The sequence below is a fragment of the Suricata suricatta genome, chromosome 1 (genome assembly GCF_006229205.1).
Source record: "Suricata suricatta isolate VVHF042 chromosome 1, meerkat_22Aug2017_6uvM2_HiC, whole genome shotgun sequence".
NCBI lineage: Eukaryota > Metazoa > Chordata > Mammalia > Carnivora > Herpestidae > Suricata > Suricata suricatta.
Genome location: NC_043700.1, coordinates 2388030 through 2405023, shown reverse-complemented (window position 1 = coordinate 2405023; position 16994 = coordinate 2388030). Strand labels below are relative to the sequence as shown.

At 43.4% G+C, this 16994-nt stretch overlaps 1 protein-coding gene across 1 annotated transcript in view; it reads left to right on the top strand.

The window, feature by feature from the left end:
- Positions 1-16994, top strand: part of CSMD1 (CUB and Sushi multiple domains 1) — a 1512254-nt gene that overhangs the window by 1431412 nt on the left and 63848 nt on the right. Inside the window, exons 66-67 of the mRNA XM_029933196.1 lie at positions 3845-4039; positions 13428-13601. Coding sequence (XP_029789056.1) covers positions 3845-4039; positions 13428-13601 — 369 coding nt within the window. The remainder of the gene's footprint in view (positions 1-3844; positions 4040-13427; positions 13602-16994) is intronic.

Here is a 16994-nt window from a genome sequence, read left to right as displayed (position 1 = left end):
ATATAGGTTTCAAGGTGGGAAAACAAAGCAGCTGACCAAGGTCAGTTACCAGGTAAACAGAGTCAAATGAATATCAAAAGAAACGCCCAGATTTGCCTCAGCAATGCTGGGAAGGGGGGAGTTAGCACTGAATAATCCAAAATACGGTTTTGATCTTTTGTGCACCTTGGCCACTCACGTCTGGCCCAGCATGACAGACACCAAAGTTATTTTGACCAGGAAATGGCAGTCTCCAGCCTCTAGATGCAAATCTTGTTTGCTGGTTCACTCTCTGGAGAGTGATAATCCTTGCCTGAGGCAGACAGAAAACTTGGTGGCCCCGACACCTTAGGGCTCACTGGGTTTTTCGCATTGTTTGTATATGAATGCAGACACACATTAGGTAAAACTGACCAAGTGACCTGTTTTCTCCATCGTCTGGAGGAGACTTTTCTGGCGCCATCTTGGTATACATTCCTTGGGATTTCATCACCTAGTCCACGACCTCGCACGGTCATGCTCAGATTCCCTCGGAGCATCTTTGAAGGTATTAAATAGAAGCCTAATTGCAGCAGCTTCGGCACACCTCCCCTCTTCCCCCTCTCCCTTTGGAGAACGAAAGGCATGATGGACTTGCACATTCAATGCTTATTCCAGTCTGCTTTTCCCTTTACTCAGCTCCTACCGTGTGCTTTCATCCCTTCCAGTCCTTTGGAGGGTTTCTTTGCTGCCAGAACACTTTCTTGGCACATAAGTCTTCAAAGTGTGCACACAGGTGCGTACACACACGCAAGTGCACACACACACAAGTGCACACACGGTCACACACACACGCATGCACACACACGCAGACACGCACACACGTGGGCACACGCGCACACACGGGCACACATGTGCGTGCACACACACACACATTCACTTGCATTTATAAACATAAGTCATCAGCGCCTGGTTCAGGGCAGACATTATAGTCAAGAAAAAATGTGAAAAGACCTGGTGCTTCCAGGAAAAGAGCTGTTAGTCTCCCAGGGAGAAAGAGATTCAAGGGAACAATTAAAACAGAATCAGATCATTCCAAGGCAAACCAGAGAGCATTTTCACAAAGAAAGAGGTAATCATGCAGAATCTGGAAATCACAACTGCAGATGACATGAGCTCAAAGTCAAGAACCGTTTCCACTGTATGCGCCAACGGTGAATCCCTCCTGGCAGAATGAGAGTTTGTAAAAGTTAGTTCGGGTAATTGAAACCATCCAATTCATGTTAGAAGCACAGTTTTTGGTGAAATGAAATGAATTGTAGTTGACATAGGCAGTGGGATTGAAGTTGAGCTATGGATTTACAGGGTTAGAGGCACGGAAATAGCCATCCTGCCGGGAATTCTAAGAGTATTCCAGTTAGAGAAAATTGTTCCTTGTATTACTCAGATAAAACGCTCGGATTTCCATATAAAGTTTACCTTTTGTTCAGTCGTAATTAACATATGGTGAATGTTCTATTAGTCTCACACGTACAATATAGTGATTCAACAGTTCTATGCATTACTCAGTGCTCATCAGGAAGAGTGTTCTCTTCACCCCTTCACCTCTGCACCCCTTCCCCCACCACCTCCGTTGGCGTGTTCTCTAGACTTTGTGGTCTGTTTGTCTCTTTTCCTTCATTCATTTGTTTTGTTTCTTAAATTCCACATAGGAGTGAAGTCATATGGTATTTGTTCTTCTCTGATGAACTTATTTCACTTACCATCCTACTAAGTCCATCTATGTTGTTGCAAAAGGCAAGATTTCACTCTTTCTTATGGTTGAGTAAAACCATCAAACATTCCAGTTTGTGTGTGTGTGTGTGTGTGTGCGTGTGTGTGTGTGTGGGCGTGTGCACCACATCTTGATCCTTTCCAGTGTCACTGGACACTTGGGTTGCTTCCATATCATTGGCTCTTATAAATCAGGCTGCAGTAAACATAGGGGTGCATGAAATATTCAAGTTTTTGTTTTCTTTGGGTACATGCCCATTAGTGTAATCCTTGGATCATATGGTAATTCTATTTTTAATTTTTTGAGGAATCCCCATAATGTTTTCCAGGGTGGGCGTACCGGTTTGCATTCCCATCAGCAGTGCACGCGGCTTTCTTTTTCTCCACATCCTCACCCACACCTGTTGTTTCTTGTGGTTTTTTGTTTGCTTTTGGTTTTTGTTTTATTTTAGCCATTCTGACAGGACTCTGATTGGCATTCTGCCAATGGCTAGTGATGTTGAGCATCTTTTCATGTTTCTGTCGGCCATCTGTAATCTTCCTTGGAAAAGTGACTATTCAGGTCATCTGCCCAATTTTTAATTGGGTTATTTGTTTCCTTGGGATTGAGTGGTATAAGTTCTTTGTAGATTTTGGATATCAACACCTTAGCATATATATCATTGGTAAATATCTTCTCCCATTCAGACTACCTTTTTGCTTTGTTGTTGGTTTCCTTTGCTGTGTGGAACTTTATGAGTTTCGTGTGGTCCCAGTACATTACTTTTGCTTTTATTTCCCTTGCCAGAGGAGACACACATAGAAAAATATTTCCATGGCTAATATCCAAGAAATTATTGCCTGTGTTTTTCTCCTAGGATTTTTATGCCTTTAGGCCTCACATTTAGGATTGTAATCCGTTTTGAATGTCCATTTTGAATCCATCCAAACTTTGGATAATTCTTTTATTTAAAAATACTTAAGAAAACAGACCTTAAATGAGCAAATCCTTTTCACATTTTATACATCATTGATATTATTGTAATAATACTGAAAAGTCCATTTAATTTCAGTTTTTTTGCATATACTACTGCTAAATTACTGATAGAAGATTCAAAGAGATTTTTGTAACATTTGGATATGTCTGATTCAACTCTAATAAACACATAGAATTTGTTTTCTAATTTACTTTTAAATAAGTAAAATTATTTATTAATATCATTCTGAGAAATCTTTGGTTCCTGCAGCTCAGTCTTCCTGGCTCAGTAAATTCATCAGTCAGCTCAATTCTGAAGGTGGCTTACAGCTGTGGGTGCCCGTATGTGGAGAAGTGGACTTCTAGCTTTGTAAAGTTCATTTCATGTTTATTTTCCGTTTCAAAAAATATGTATACTCACATGTATTAAATTTTGCATATAGTTCCAGCATATTTGCAAATCCCTTGAGGTCCACCCCAGGAAAATGGCACCACCAGCACCAAAACTACTATTACCACTGTTATTACATTTGTCGCTCCTGCTCTGTGTGAAGTAGTTACTGTAATTCTAGGCCTACGCCTAAGAGCATGAAAGGATTGTCTCTTTTGAGATCTATAAAACATTTGTGCTGACAGTATTAACACAGTCTACATACAGATGCTGTGTGCCTGTAAATCCAATAACATACAGAATATAGCACGTAGAGCATTTCATAGAGAGGAAGGGAATGGGGATGTCTGATTTTCTGAAAATTTGTGTCCAAGCTAGTTTTCAACTTCTCAATTCTATTCCAAGATTCTCAGAGGAAATTGAGACAAATGATATGTAAGATTTCTCTATGCATGCTCTCATTTACCTGATGAGGATTTTCCATCCAAATGAACCGTGCAACTTTGTGCGGGTGGGTTATCCCTGTCTATCACAGCGGGACCGCACACTCGCCAATGCGCCTTCAGTGAGGCCGTTAAATGCATTTTCTCTGTGTAATCGACCCCCTGTGACCACGTGGGTAGTAGAGAGAAGAACCTGAAGGAGGAGGCAGCAGCTTCTGTTTCGCAAGATCAGGCCCAGAGAGAAGGGTCTCACCAACAAAGCAAACATGACCTGGTCTGTTGAGGACAAACATGGTGATGTTAATAAGGCTGTTTCCTTTCTAGCGGTCACCTGTCCTGGCATCGAAGCTCAGCTCTTGGAGCACGTCACCTGGAGACTGGTGTCGGGGTCGCTGAATGAGTATGGAGCGCAGGTGGTTCTCAGCTGCAGCCCGGGCTACTACCTGGAGGGCCAGAGGCTCGTGCAGTGCGAAGCCAACGGAACGTGGAGCCTGGGCGAGGAGAGACCACGGTGTAGAGGTGAGTGACTGGGGCCCGTCCCAGGTCACATGGCCATTCCGACTCAGTGACGTCACTGGCAGCCATCTTCAACCTCACTGTCGGTGATGCCCCCCGGGATTAATAATATAATCAAATAGCATTTCTTGTCATTTTATAGTGAAGAATCGGGTTTTTATGGGACACACTTAAAATATATGATGGCTGAATTCAATGTTAAGTGTTCTCTTTTTCATTCATGATTGCGTTTTATACCCTTTAAAATACTCGAATACTCAAATATTTCAGATCAGCTCAAAAACAAATCCAGGCCTATCTTTCAAAAGATAACTCTTTCTCCATGCACTGACTATTCAAACCCTCTAATTAGGACCTTGGGAAACAGCATTTATGCTGAAGATATTGTATTCTCAAATAATGACTGTCTTGAAAAGGGAGATGATTATTCTCATAGGTACAAGATAAGCAATTAAGCCTTCGAGTGGGTTTTATAACAAACATGAATAAATAGAAAAATAAAACAATATTAGTATTGTTCAGAGCACTATTTGACTCAGATACATTTAATACATTCTTTTCAGTGGGTTGTTCACGGGAAATTATCATGCACAAAAACAAGTAGTCAGACCGGTGTCACATTTACACAGTACACAGTGTAGTAAGAATAAAGAGAATAAAATAAGAAAAAGGACAGAAGATTGCTTTGCTGTCTTCGATAGCATCATTCTAATTCAGCTTTTAATAGAACCAACAGTAAGTAAACACATATCAAGCTTTTCATGCAGAACATGAAGGGTCAGTGAACGCCAGGCGCTCATTCGTAGTCCAGGTGGGCAGCACCGCCCAGTCCCCAGACAGCCCTGCCTGATGCCTGCCTTCCAGGGTAATTAGGAGCGGTCCCCTTGTCGCTCTCACAAGTGTCCTGGCTTGACTTCATTCACACTGAACTTCCTCCTCATTCCTCTCGGTCTGAACCAGGGAACCCCCATCCACATGGGCCTCCCTCACAGGCACCCGCACAAAGCTCCGCACTATGATGCAGAGACTCAGCCATTATGCTCAGTGAGGAGAGGGGGAAAGATCCAGAGCCTCTACCTTTTGCCTGTAGACTTTCCTAGGCAACATTGTCAGTTTCAATCCAAAATCAAGGTTTTAAAAATAGGCACAAGTTACCTTCTTGGAAGCAGGGAGTTCACACAGGGCTTCTGCGGATGCAACCATCCAGTCTAGTTTTTGCTGGGTTCTCTAGTTGTCTGGTGTGCCTGGGGAGGATCGTGTAGGTGGGCATTGGCTGCACCATAGCACTTTATACTAAAGTCCCAAATCTCTATTCTGGAAGAATGACACAGGGAGACTCATACTTAGAAGAATGTTTGCAAAATCTGGGGGCCATCCTGATTATTGGCCCAAACTCCTTAGCAGCAGGTTTCCACTTCTTTGGAGGGAGAAAGCAAAGTTGGGTTCTACCATCCATGACTTGTATATTTGCCTCCATTCTTCTGAAATTCTAGAAAGTCTGTCTTTCTGGTTTTAACATACTTCAGTCTGGTGATCCCAAAGCTGAGTTTGATCCAGGAACAGGCACCAGAAATCCATCTATCTGGAGATCTCTCCAGCCAGCTGGGCACACAGATTTATTTTGGAAATTGTCAGCCACTTGTTGACTGCAGTTACTAGGTACAAGTTGTCCTGTATTGCACAACACTCTGGTGTTTTTCTATTTCAAATGTCTTCATGGACATGTGGCCTTTTCCAGAATCAGTGGGTTCCAGTGAAGTCTCTGATTGTGGTTTGTTTGTCTAATCAATATTTGTAGTTTTCATCATTCCAATGTGGCCAGAGTGAGTCCCTTTCATCCAGCTTCTTCACCTTCTCCCTCTGATGTCTTACAAGTTGTCCCCGTTTTCTCAGAGAGACAGGATATTTTATGCTTATCCTGAGTTTTTCTTACCTAAACATGGAATTAGCCATTCTCTAAGGAGCCCTGGAAACTTAAGTGGAAAGGGTTAGAAACCAGCATCTTTGCCCAAGGGTATATGCATTATGTTGTTCATATTATCAGTGGTCAGGAAAGACTGACACCAAGCTTACTATTACTTTTGTGACAAAACTGAAAATCTTGTTTTTCTTTCCCCAAAAAGACTTGGTATGGGTGGATATTTTTAATTAATTTTTGTCTCTACTCATATTTTTTTAAGTTTTGCACTAACACAACAGCTCATTAAAGATGCTCTTCTCTTTTTAGAAGCATTGATGTGTCATGTGAGATATTACAATGCCTGAACGCTGTGTTCAGATGGCAGTGCTATGTGAAATCATAGCAGTCTTCACCTTCCCCTCCCCGATTCTCTCTTTGGCTGAAGCATTTTGAAAGTGACTCCAGAAAACTTTCTGTAAATGCCTGTGAGAAATACAGCCCAGCCTCTTTGACGCTGGTGGTTCTCTGGATTGTTCATCCTGGGCACTGTAAAGCGTTTAACATTGTTGAGGACCTGTCTTAATTTTCTGCTGCTACAGAACCAGTCATCACAAATGTGATGTAAAACAACACGGATCTGTTATGTCACCATTTCTGGAAGGAGATGGTTGCCACTTTTCAGCTGGCTTCTCTGCTCAGGGTCTTACCAGCCTGAAATCAAAGTTGTGGCTGGGCTGCGTCCTCATCTGGATGCCTGACTGGGGAAGATGGGCCTCACACTGCATGTTGGTGGAATTCATGTCCACACAATTTGTGGCTGAATCCTCACATCATTTCTGTGTGTGGACTGGGAAAGGCCCTGAGCTCCTGGGGGTTATGTGTGCTCACACACGCCCCTCCATTAGGTCTTCCTGTGACTCAAGTCTCTGCCTCCGGGAAGGACTCAGGGCCATTAAGTGCTCCTTCACCAGGTCAGTCCCACCAGATGATCCCATTCTGATTAACCCAAAGAAAACACTCATAACCTCATGAATGGAGTCTGCCTGCACCAAGGGGGAGAGGATTTTACACCAGGGGCCAGAAATCTTGCAATGCCATCTTTGAACTCTACTTACTGCTTGTCAAATCTGTCAAATTGTTTAACATAAACTGTTAAAATTTATGTTAAAGATTTTTGACATAAATTCAAATAAAGAATTATTTTAATGTATTTCCATTAATTCATTTAAATGGAGAAAACATTATTTATTTAAAATAACAATAGATATGATTACCACAATACCGTGTTTCTATAAACGATAATGACTAGTTATTACCAAAGAATAAAGTGAAAAAATTTTAGACCTTTAAAACATATAGGATATTTTCTGGGTTCTACCAAAAAGATAAATAAAGGCATGTATTAGTTCATTCTTGCTATAAGAATTTTCATTTTGTTTTACATTGAAAAAAATTTTATGTTTGTTTTTGAAAGAGCGAGAGACAGAGAGAGAGCATGAGTGGGTCGGGGCAGAGGGAGGGAGACACAGAATCCAAAGCAGGCTCCAGACTCTGAGCTGCCAGCACAGAGCCCAACACGGGGCTTGAACGCATGAACTGTGAGACCATGACCTGAGCCAAAGTTCAGTGCTTAACTGACTGAGCCACCAAGGTGCCCCTCATTATACATTTTAAAAATGTTGAAGTCACATTTATCTCCTATTTCCCTACCTTGCTAAGGCACACAGAAAACAATATAAATTCTGTAAGTAAAATACTTTGTAATTAAATAAGTACATGATAAGCCCAGGAAGTTCAAATGCTACTTAATTTCTTAATTAAAGTTAATTAAAATAGCACATTGTAAGCTTGGTTTGCCACTTTGTGATAATGTTGTCGTAGAAATACCAAGTCACTCACTACATTTTGTTGGAACTGGACCAATAGAATCTTCAGGTGCATCATTTTTCCAGTCATTGGTGTAACTAACGAGCTGTAATTGTATTTATTTGTGTTGGTTTGACCAGGGCCTATCGGAGAATGACCGTGTCCACAGAATCACCTGCACTTAACTGTTTTGGGTGTCCACTTGCTTCAGCTTGGAGTGTTAGGGTTTCCCATTCTGCGTGTCCAGTTAGCTCCAGATGAAGAGATGACCCTCGACTGCCTTTTAGGCACATCCGTAACAAGTGTCACATCAGCGGCTAGTCACCACTTTTTGAAGGGTTTGTGTTATCCTCTCTCCAGGCTGAGCCCAAACCCAGGTGTCCAGGGCTAAGCAGGACAGGAGACCTTCGTCTCGCCTCGAAACTGTTAGATTTGCAGTCAGCATCGTTGAGGGGAACCAACTACCAAGGATTATCCCTAAGGAGACAAGAACACAAGACTGCAGTTCCGTCTTTCGGGGGCTGTCCATAAACCTCCAGAGCACAAGGACTACATGAAAGTGGGAGGCTATTGATTTTTCTCTTATTACATTTCTTTGTTGTTTGATTTACTGCTTAAAAGGTAAGAAAATTTTTATCAAAAGAAGAAAAATATTTATCACAGAAATCTGTGAATCAAAAGGAAACCATCTTTGCATTTTATTTTTTTAACTGTTTATTTTGAGACAGAGAAAGAGCCTGCAACCATGACTGGGGGAGGGGCAGAGAGAGAGCGGAGGAGAGAGAATCCCAGGCAGGCTCTGTGCTGTCAGTGAAGAGTCCAGTGCAGGGCTCAGTCTTACAAACTGTGAGAGCATGATCTGAGCTGAAATCAAGAGTCAGACTCCTAACCAACTGAGCCACTCAGGTGCATTTTAAATTTTACATACAGCTCACAGACAGCACTACACTGAAATTTTGTTATAGATATTCAGAGTTCATTGCCTATGTTCTGGACTATTCCTCTTTCCTAACTGCTAATTTAAAGAGTTCTCTTGGGCACCTGAGTGGCTCAGTTGGTTAAGCATCTGGCTCTTGGTTTTAACCCAGGTCACCATCTCATGGTTTGTGAGTTTGAGCCCTCATCAGGCTCTGTGCTGACAGTGTGAAGGTTGTTTGGATTCTCTGTCTCCCTCTCTTTCTGTGCCTCTCGCTCTCTCTCAAAATAAATAAGCTTTAAAAAAAAAAAGAGTTCTCTTGAGTTAACCATGGATCAAATGGTGAAGTAGGCAGTTGGTCTTTGACACCCTTGTGACCGTTACCCGGGGGTGTGCCGGGATTAATGTCATGGGAGTATCAGTCCATCAGCCTGTTTAATCTGTCATAAGAAGCCACAGAAAGAACATTTCCATGTTCGGGTGGACACTGACCATCATTTAGAACAACTTAAAGGTGAACTTTCTTCATTGAGCTCACAAGTAAAGGTTTGCCGACATTAAATAACCCAGGGCAGTCATGACGTTGGGGCGGCTGAGTCGTGTCAAATGTCCTCACTCTGACCAAGGCCTTCTGACTGACTTATAACCAGGCATCTTGGCTTCATTCCTTGGGGCCTAATAAAGGAATCCCAGACTGTGGTCTACACAGCATGACTCACATACTTACAAATGAGCATGTGTCCATTGACCCTATCTTCACCACAAACAGCCCTGCCCCATTCATAGGCATGTCACCTCATCTGTATCATGTCCATCTGCAAGTTCAGGAAGACTTTTCCAGGTAGAATGTATTGGGAAGGGAAGTGCCTACTCTTGACCTATTGATTTGCCACACTCACTAACAATATCCGTATTTCCGATAGGAAACCTGGGCTTACAGGCACGGAAGCACCAGGTCATAATACGAATTTTTGTCTAAGTCAAGGATTTCAATATGAGTGTAACTGTAGAACTGAAGACAAGAGAAGGGAGGCTTCCACAGAGGAAGAGACACATGATCCCTGGTCACAGTGAGGAAGGATGGTGTGGATAGCATGTCACAGGGTGGGGAGTGGTGGCAGGCGGGGACCCCCCAGTGAGCAAGGACGGTGTGGACAGCACGTTGCGGGGTGGGCAGGGTGGGTGGGCTGCCCCAGTGGGGAACCTTTGTGTCTAAGTTGCTCTGACAGTCAGCGAAGGTGCTCTAGACCATGTGCAAAAACACATTTCTAACAGTTGGAATGAAGGGAACAAGGAATTCACTTTAAAAACTTGGAAGGAGAAAAAACATGGAAACAAGGCTCTACTTTGCATGGTTGACTGCTGAAGTCCAGCTCCAGCAGGTCCAGGGGTCCCTGAAAGGATGGGCTGTGTTGGTGAAAGAGAGCGCCAGCCTTGGTTTCCTTCTGCTCACCAGGCAGGCATCTCTGCTCTGTCGGGTTTTGTCTCTTTACTTATAGATCAAGTGTTAACATGACATCAAAAAAGTGGAATTTTTATTACAAATAATTCTCAGTGATAAGCTGCTTTGAAAAGTGTGCAGAAACAGGTTTTACAGAGGCATTTTTGCATGACTACTCTAATTTCAGTGAGGTAGTTAATTTTTACACATAATAGGATAACAGGATATTCTCAGTGAAAAGCAGATAACATAGACATTTATTTATACCAGTAGTAAATCTTACAACTACGAAGATAGCAGGGTTTTTTCAGTGAGAAGCAGATAGCAAACGCCTCTGTTTATATCAATAACGCTGAGATTCAGGCATTGGCTAGGCTAGGTGTCGTTCTGTCTGGCTCACAAAAGGAAGAATGTATTTGCGCTGGCTGGTAAGTAAACCTTGTTCTTTATGTTAAAGGTGTAAGCGCCATAGGGGCCTAGATGTGCGGGCCTTTGTTATGAGTTTAAGTTGTAACCACTCTTACTCATCCTCATAACGGATATCAGTGTAAGGGAAGGGATTTGTGGCACCAATTAGCAAAGGCATGTGCAGTAGCTGATGTCCGGCTCTAGTCTGTTTCTTATCTCTAACTTAGGCTCTTTTTCTCTGGGCCAGAGTTAATAGTGACTCTTGTGTTCTTTAACCCTCTTTTATTACCTATGTTGTGGGTCTGTGAGGCTCATTAGAAGAGCCTTTCGACAAACATCTGCAGTGCTTTGTCTACATTCTTCTTTGTAGAGGTGGGAATATGCTTCTCCCCATGAGCTATCTGTGTGGGGATATCGGTCTGACTTGGAACATTGTGCGGCCTAATCAATAACAGCAGTCTCGTTCCCAATATGAGCCAATAGTAGAAGGAGATACTGCTGTCACTTCATGGCAGGAGCTGTGCAGATGTCTGCCATTTCCCTGTGACTGTGTCATCCAGCGAGGCCGATGAAAAGCAGTGAAAAGCAGATAACATTCACATTTATGCAGCAGTTGACAAAGTGTGTATGTGAATAAATGGTGTATGTGAGTGGTGTGTGTGTGTGTGTGTGTTGTGTGTGTGTGTGTGGTGGTATGTGTATCTGTGGTGGGGGGGCATGAATATGTGGGGTGTGGGGTGTAGGTGTGGTGTGTCTGTGTGCATGGGGTATGGGGTGTGTCTGCGGGGGATGTGGTGTGTGTGTTTGTGGCTTGTATATGTGGGGTGTGCAGTGTGTGTGTGTGGGGGGGTCATGTGTGTGTGTGCCCGTGTGTGTTGGGGAGTCCTCCCTCTCCGTTCGGGCAGCTTCCCCAATCAGTGCTGCCATCCTCATTAATGTGCTGGGTTTCCTGCCACCCGAAAGCCACCCGTCAGGGACCCTGTTACTCAGTTGCTGAGAAGCCACAAGTTTGCTCCATGAGTTCTTCACAGGCCAGCGAACCTTAGCGGAGGACAGACCGCAAGTATTCTCATCCCAGAGATATTTTCAATGGGGGCTGAAGGAGGGGGTGGCAGTAGAGCAGGGTCCGCCTTCCGCGGGACTCCACCGAAGGTCTGTTAGGACCTCAGAGGACCTCGTTGCTGGTTAACATGCTTCTGACCGTGCGGAACTTTCAAAACACGGTCTAAGTATCGTAAGTGGCTGCACAGGGATCTTTAAATATCATAACCCAAAGTGAGGTTCATAGTGTGTTTGGGAAAGGCTTAATGAAAAGTTCAAAATACATTGTTTAAAAAAATCAAATTCTGCTTGAATTCATTGACATTTGGTCCAGGAAACATGTTGGCAGTATCGCTAAATGCATGAGATACAGCCCTAAGAGTTTAGTAACCCCAGAATCTAGTAATTCAACAATGATAATGTCTGATCACTACCTACTCTAGGGCTGAACTGTTTGAATTCCTGGTGAGAAATCCTCCCCAGAACACACGTCACCTGCCTGTGTCTGTCTGTCTGTCCATGAAATGGAACCACAGTTAGGACATCCTGGGAGTAAGATCAGCTCAGTTCTAAACACTGGTCTACATGGCACACCATCAAGTTCGTCTTCACTTGAATCATCAGTAAAGGTGTTGACTCTGATTCAACTCATGAATCGGTTCCCAGGTTTACTTGGCATTGTTCAGCCCCAAATGAGCGTGGATCTGGTGTGGGGTGTTGCTTTGTCACCTGCACGCACCCTCCCGTCAGAGCCTGCACACAGCCCTGCGTGCTAATGAGGACCCAGAGTCTTGGAGGAAACTGGCCTCCGGGTAATTCGCAGAGCTGAGATTGAGCCTGAGTGGCCCTGGAGCCAGAATCTGTGTCCTTATTTGCTACATTTGCCACCCCTGATCAGTTTACTATTAGTAAGGACTCGGTAATTATTAGCTACTTGCTGCCTTTGCCCTGAACCCTTTACGCACAATAGTTCAGTGCAGCAGTAACTCCTTAGTGTTCTTAGAAGAGCTCTTCAAACCCTTGGCTCCTACACGTGCAAAACCACACGCAGCCTGTGCAGAACTGTCAGCCTTCGTGACGTTATGGTTTCTTCTTCTGAGATCCTCTGGACTTGTTCATGTTCAGACATTTCTGGGTTTGGAGTGCAAGGAGTCGGGTGGTGTGATAATGATCAATAATGAAAGGGATCATTTAATGTATCTCCCAGACTGGAGTGGTCTAGTGGGTGAAAGCGGATGCTGTGAAGAATCATTGGGCACAAAGTGCAAACTGGGGACATGCAGTTGCCCCCGCTTCAACCACGGAAGACCTAGACTCTTTACTTCTCTAATGTTCAGAAAGACTCCACAAGTCCCGCAGAGTCAGCAGGTGAATGGAGCCCGCGATCCCAACAAGTCATGCAGGTAAACGGAAGAACTAGGCCTTCTGTTGACACGAGCGTCCTCAGTTTCCTTGTGCGTGACTAGGTGTGGCTGATGGCCTTAGGCAAGATCATTCCTGTTTGCAACAGGTGTCCAGAAACTTCCATGTGGCTCTCAGGGTTGATGCCCAGGAAGGGGCGGGCAGGCAGCCCATGCACCTCACTGGCCTTCTCCTGTGACTCTGTCTACTGCACGGTTTTGGAATCCACTCTAAATGCTCATACTTTCATTTCAGGGGCGTAAGAGGAGGAACATTGAGCCACCTAGATGGTTGGCCTGTCTAACCCCAAGCAGACATCCTGTCCCTAATAAAAGTGAAGACGGAAGCCTTCATCATGTTGAAGCAAAAGGATAATCTGCAGACTTGAAATAATACCTGCTTTCTGTTTTGCTCCCAGTGATCTCATGTGGAAGTCTCTCCTTTCCGCCAAATGGTAACAAGATTGGCACGCTCACGGTTTACGGGGCCACAGCTATATTTACGTGCAACACGGGCTACACGCTGGTGGGGTCTCACGTCAGAGAATGCTTAGCAAATGGACTTTGGAGTGGCTCCGAAACTCGATGTCTGGGTAAGTTCATCTGTCATCTGCTACTTTAAGTCAGAGAAGCCAGAAAAATAGACTGTGGTGAGGCAAAGCATAACACTTCTGGCTTTGAATGTTCCAGCAGAGATACCAAGCCCTACCTGAGGTCTCAGGGCTACACTTCCCACTATGACTTCTTCTTTAAGTACCTAAAGGGATTAGCTTTTTAATCTGGCCAATAAATGAAAGCCACATATTGCATTGAGTGACTTAGAAAGAATTGTATACAGTGCTGAGGGTATCATTGCACTTAATGCCATCATTGTCGGACACGCAGAAATGATATTCAAAAATAGTACATACTGTAAAAGAAATTTTAAATCGTGTCAGTAAGTGGAAGTGACTATGATCGATCACCATAAGTACAATGAATTATTTCAAGAAGAATGGGTGCACAATAACTCATTCCTTCGCTTAAAGATTAACATTTTCTGCATGATAATGTTAAAAAATAGAGTTGAAATTTTTTTTGTTGAAATAATCTCGTGAATAAACATAAGAAATTGTTGATTTGGCAGCTTAAAGCAAAGATTTATAATCCTCCTGTAGGTCTCCAAGTAATCTTAAACATGTATTAACTGCCTTTTGTCCTTTTGACCTCTTGGTGGGATCTCAACAATTTTGTAATCACTCAAAAGCTATAGAAGCCGGAAAGTTTAAGCCTCACTTTCCATGGGCTGGAAATACTTCAGGAATGAAGCCAAGGCCAGTTAATTTTGAATAATAAAAATCTATTCTTTTTACTTGATATAATTTAAAGAAATGCTCAGGAGAATTTGGGAAAGAAGGAGAAGAGAGAGAGAGGGAGAGAGAGAGAAAGAGAATGAGAGAGAATGAATCTAAACTGGTAATTCCAGAGAAAATCAACCAGCAAAGGAGTTCCCCACTCTTATCCATGACAGGACACCTGCATTCTTTCTTTCTTTCTTTTTTTTTTTTTTTTTCATTTGAGAGAGAGACAGAGAGCGAGAGCAAGCATGCACTCAGGGGGAGGAGCAGAGGGAAAGAGAGAGAATCTTAAGTAGGCTCCGTGCTCAGCCCAGAGCCCTATGTGGGGCTCAATCTCATGACTGTGAGATCATGGCCTGAGCTGAAATCAAGTGTCAGATGCTCAGCCAATGGAGCCACCCAGGTGCCCTTGACACCTGCTTTCTTTAAATTACTGTATACCAATATGGAAGCTGCTAGCACACTGGGTGTGTAAGTACCTAGTTTGTTGTGGAATGTGTTCAGTATGGTTTTCAGTAGACTATGAAATATCCTTGGATGTGTGTAGTTATTTTGTGTTGAGAGTCGCTAGGGCTTCCGAGATTTTCTGTGCCTTCCTAAGTGTTATTATAAAATGTCTGGTCATTGAGTACACTCTCCTCAAGACAGCTGTCCTTTGGGGTAGGTCTTCTGTATTACCTTGGATGACGCTTGGTGCTAAGAAAAGGAACCAGGTGGTCTACGAAATGCACATCTCCGCTCTAATTGTGATAATGGAGAGCAGTGCCGATTTACATTTGAAGTAGAAAGAACATAGTGTATAGTTGTCTGGGCCAGTGTCCCCCAAAGTGTGGCTTTGGCACGATGCAGGAGATCTTAGGAGCTTTTCGGAGAGGGAATGTTCTGAAGCAATTAAAACTGAAAATAAAGAGGAATAAAAATGTCTAGACAATAATACATAAAACAGTAGTATAGTAGGACCTCGATCTAGAATACAAGGAATGATAAAGGTGGAAGAGGCAGAGAATAGTAAAGAAAAACAATTAGAAAAATATTAGACATGACACATTGCCACACAGATTTATAAACCGAGTAAGGAATGGCTAATAACCTCAGTATAAATATTTCAAAAGTCAGTAAATATAGTTGCACAACTACCGCTGAGACTTGAGAGTTTAATTCATAAAACAGAAAACCTTGGAGATCTTGTGGATTTGGTTCTAAACAACATGATATTGCAAATACTGCAATAAAGTGTGTCAAATGAATTTTTTGTTTTCCCAGTGCTCATAAAAGTTATATTTACACCATACTGTAGTCTGATAAGTGTGCGATCGCATTGTATGTAAAAATAAATCCTGTCCAGTTGATCCTTGAACAACATGGCTGTTAGGGGCACTGACTCCTCCATGCTGTTGAAAATCTACAGACAATTACTGACTCCCTAAAAACTGAACCTCTAATAGCTTCTTGGTAACCAAAAGCCTTACTGATAACATATAAATTCACACATATTTTGTTTATTATGTGTGGTATATACTATATTCTTAAAGTGAAGTAAGCTAGAGAAAATAAAATGTTATTAAGGGGCACCCAGATGGCTTTGTTGGTTAAGCATCTCTTTTTTTTAATGTTTTTTTTTCTTTATTTTTGAGAGACAGAGAGAGACAGGATGAGCAGGGGAGGGTCAGAGAGAGAGGGAGACAGAGAATCTGAAGACAGGCTCCAGGCTCTGAGCTGTCAGCACAGAGCCCAATGCAGGATTCGAACCCACGAACTGCAACCTCAGCCAAAGTTGGATGCCTAACCGACTGAGCTACCCAGGCGCCTCAAGTGTCCAACTCTTAATTTTAGCTCATGTCATGATCTCATGGCTGTGAGATCAAGACCCATGTCAGGCTTAGCACTGAGCATGGAGGCTGCTTGGGGATTCTCTCTCCGTTTCTCTGTGCCCTTCCCCTGTCTCTCCAAATAGATAAGCATTTTTTAAAAAAGAGAGAAAATGTTACTATGAAAAATCATAAGGAACAGGAAGTACATTTATGGACTGGACTGTGTATGCGGATCCACACAGTTCAAACCTGCATTGTTCAGAGGTCACATGGACATGCCTTAATTTAAAAATATTGCTCAAAATTGCCAACCATGATCTGCGCTTTCAGCTACTGATGACCTTTTGGCTGGTGGAGGGTCTTGCCTCAGTTTCGGTGGGCGCTGATGGGTCAGGGTGGGCTCAGCTGGAGGCTGGGGTGGCTGTGGCAGTTTCCTGAGCTAAGGCATCGTTGAAGTTTGCCACCTAGATGGGCTCTTCATTTCATGAACAACTTCTCCGCAGCCCGCGGGGCAGTTTGATAGCAGTTTGCCCACAGTAGGGCTTGCTCCAGCCTCGGAGTCCATCCTCACAAGCCTCCCGCTGCTTCCCAACTCCGTTGCGTCATGTTCTCGGTCCCTTGTTGTCATTTCAACGGTCATCACGGCCTCTGCCCCAGGAGCAGCTTCCATCTCAGGAACCCCCTTTCTTTCTTCATCCACACGAAGCGTCTCCTCATCTGTCCCAGTCTGCTCACGAGAGCACAGCGATTCAGTCCTGTCGTCAGGCCCCACTGCTGACCCTCGTCTCTGGCTCCTTCCTCCACGTCTGCCTCCACCTCCGCTATGAGTCTTGAATCC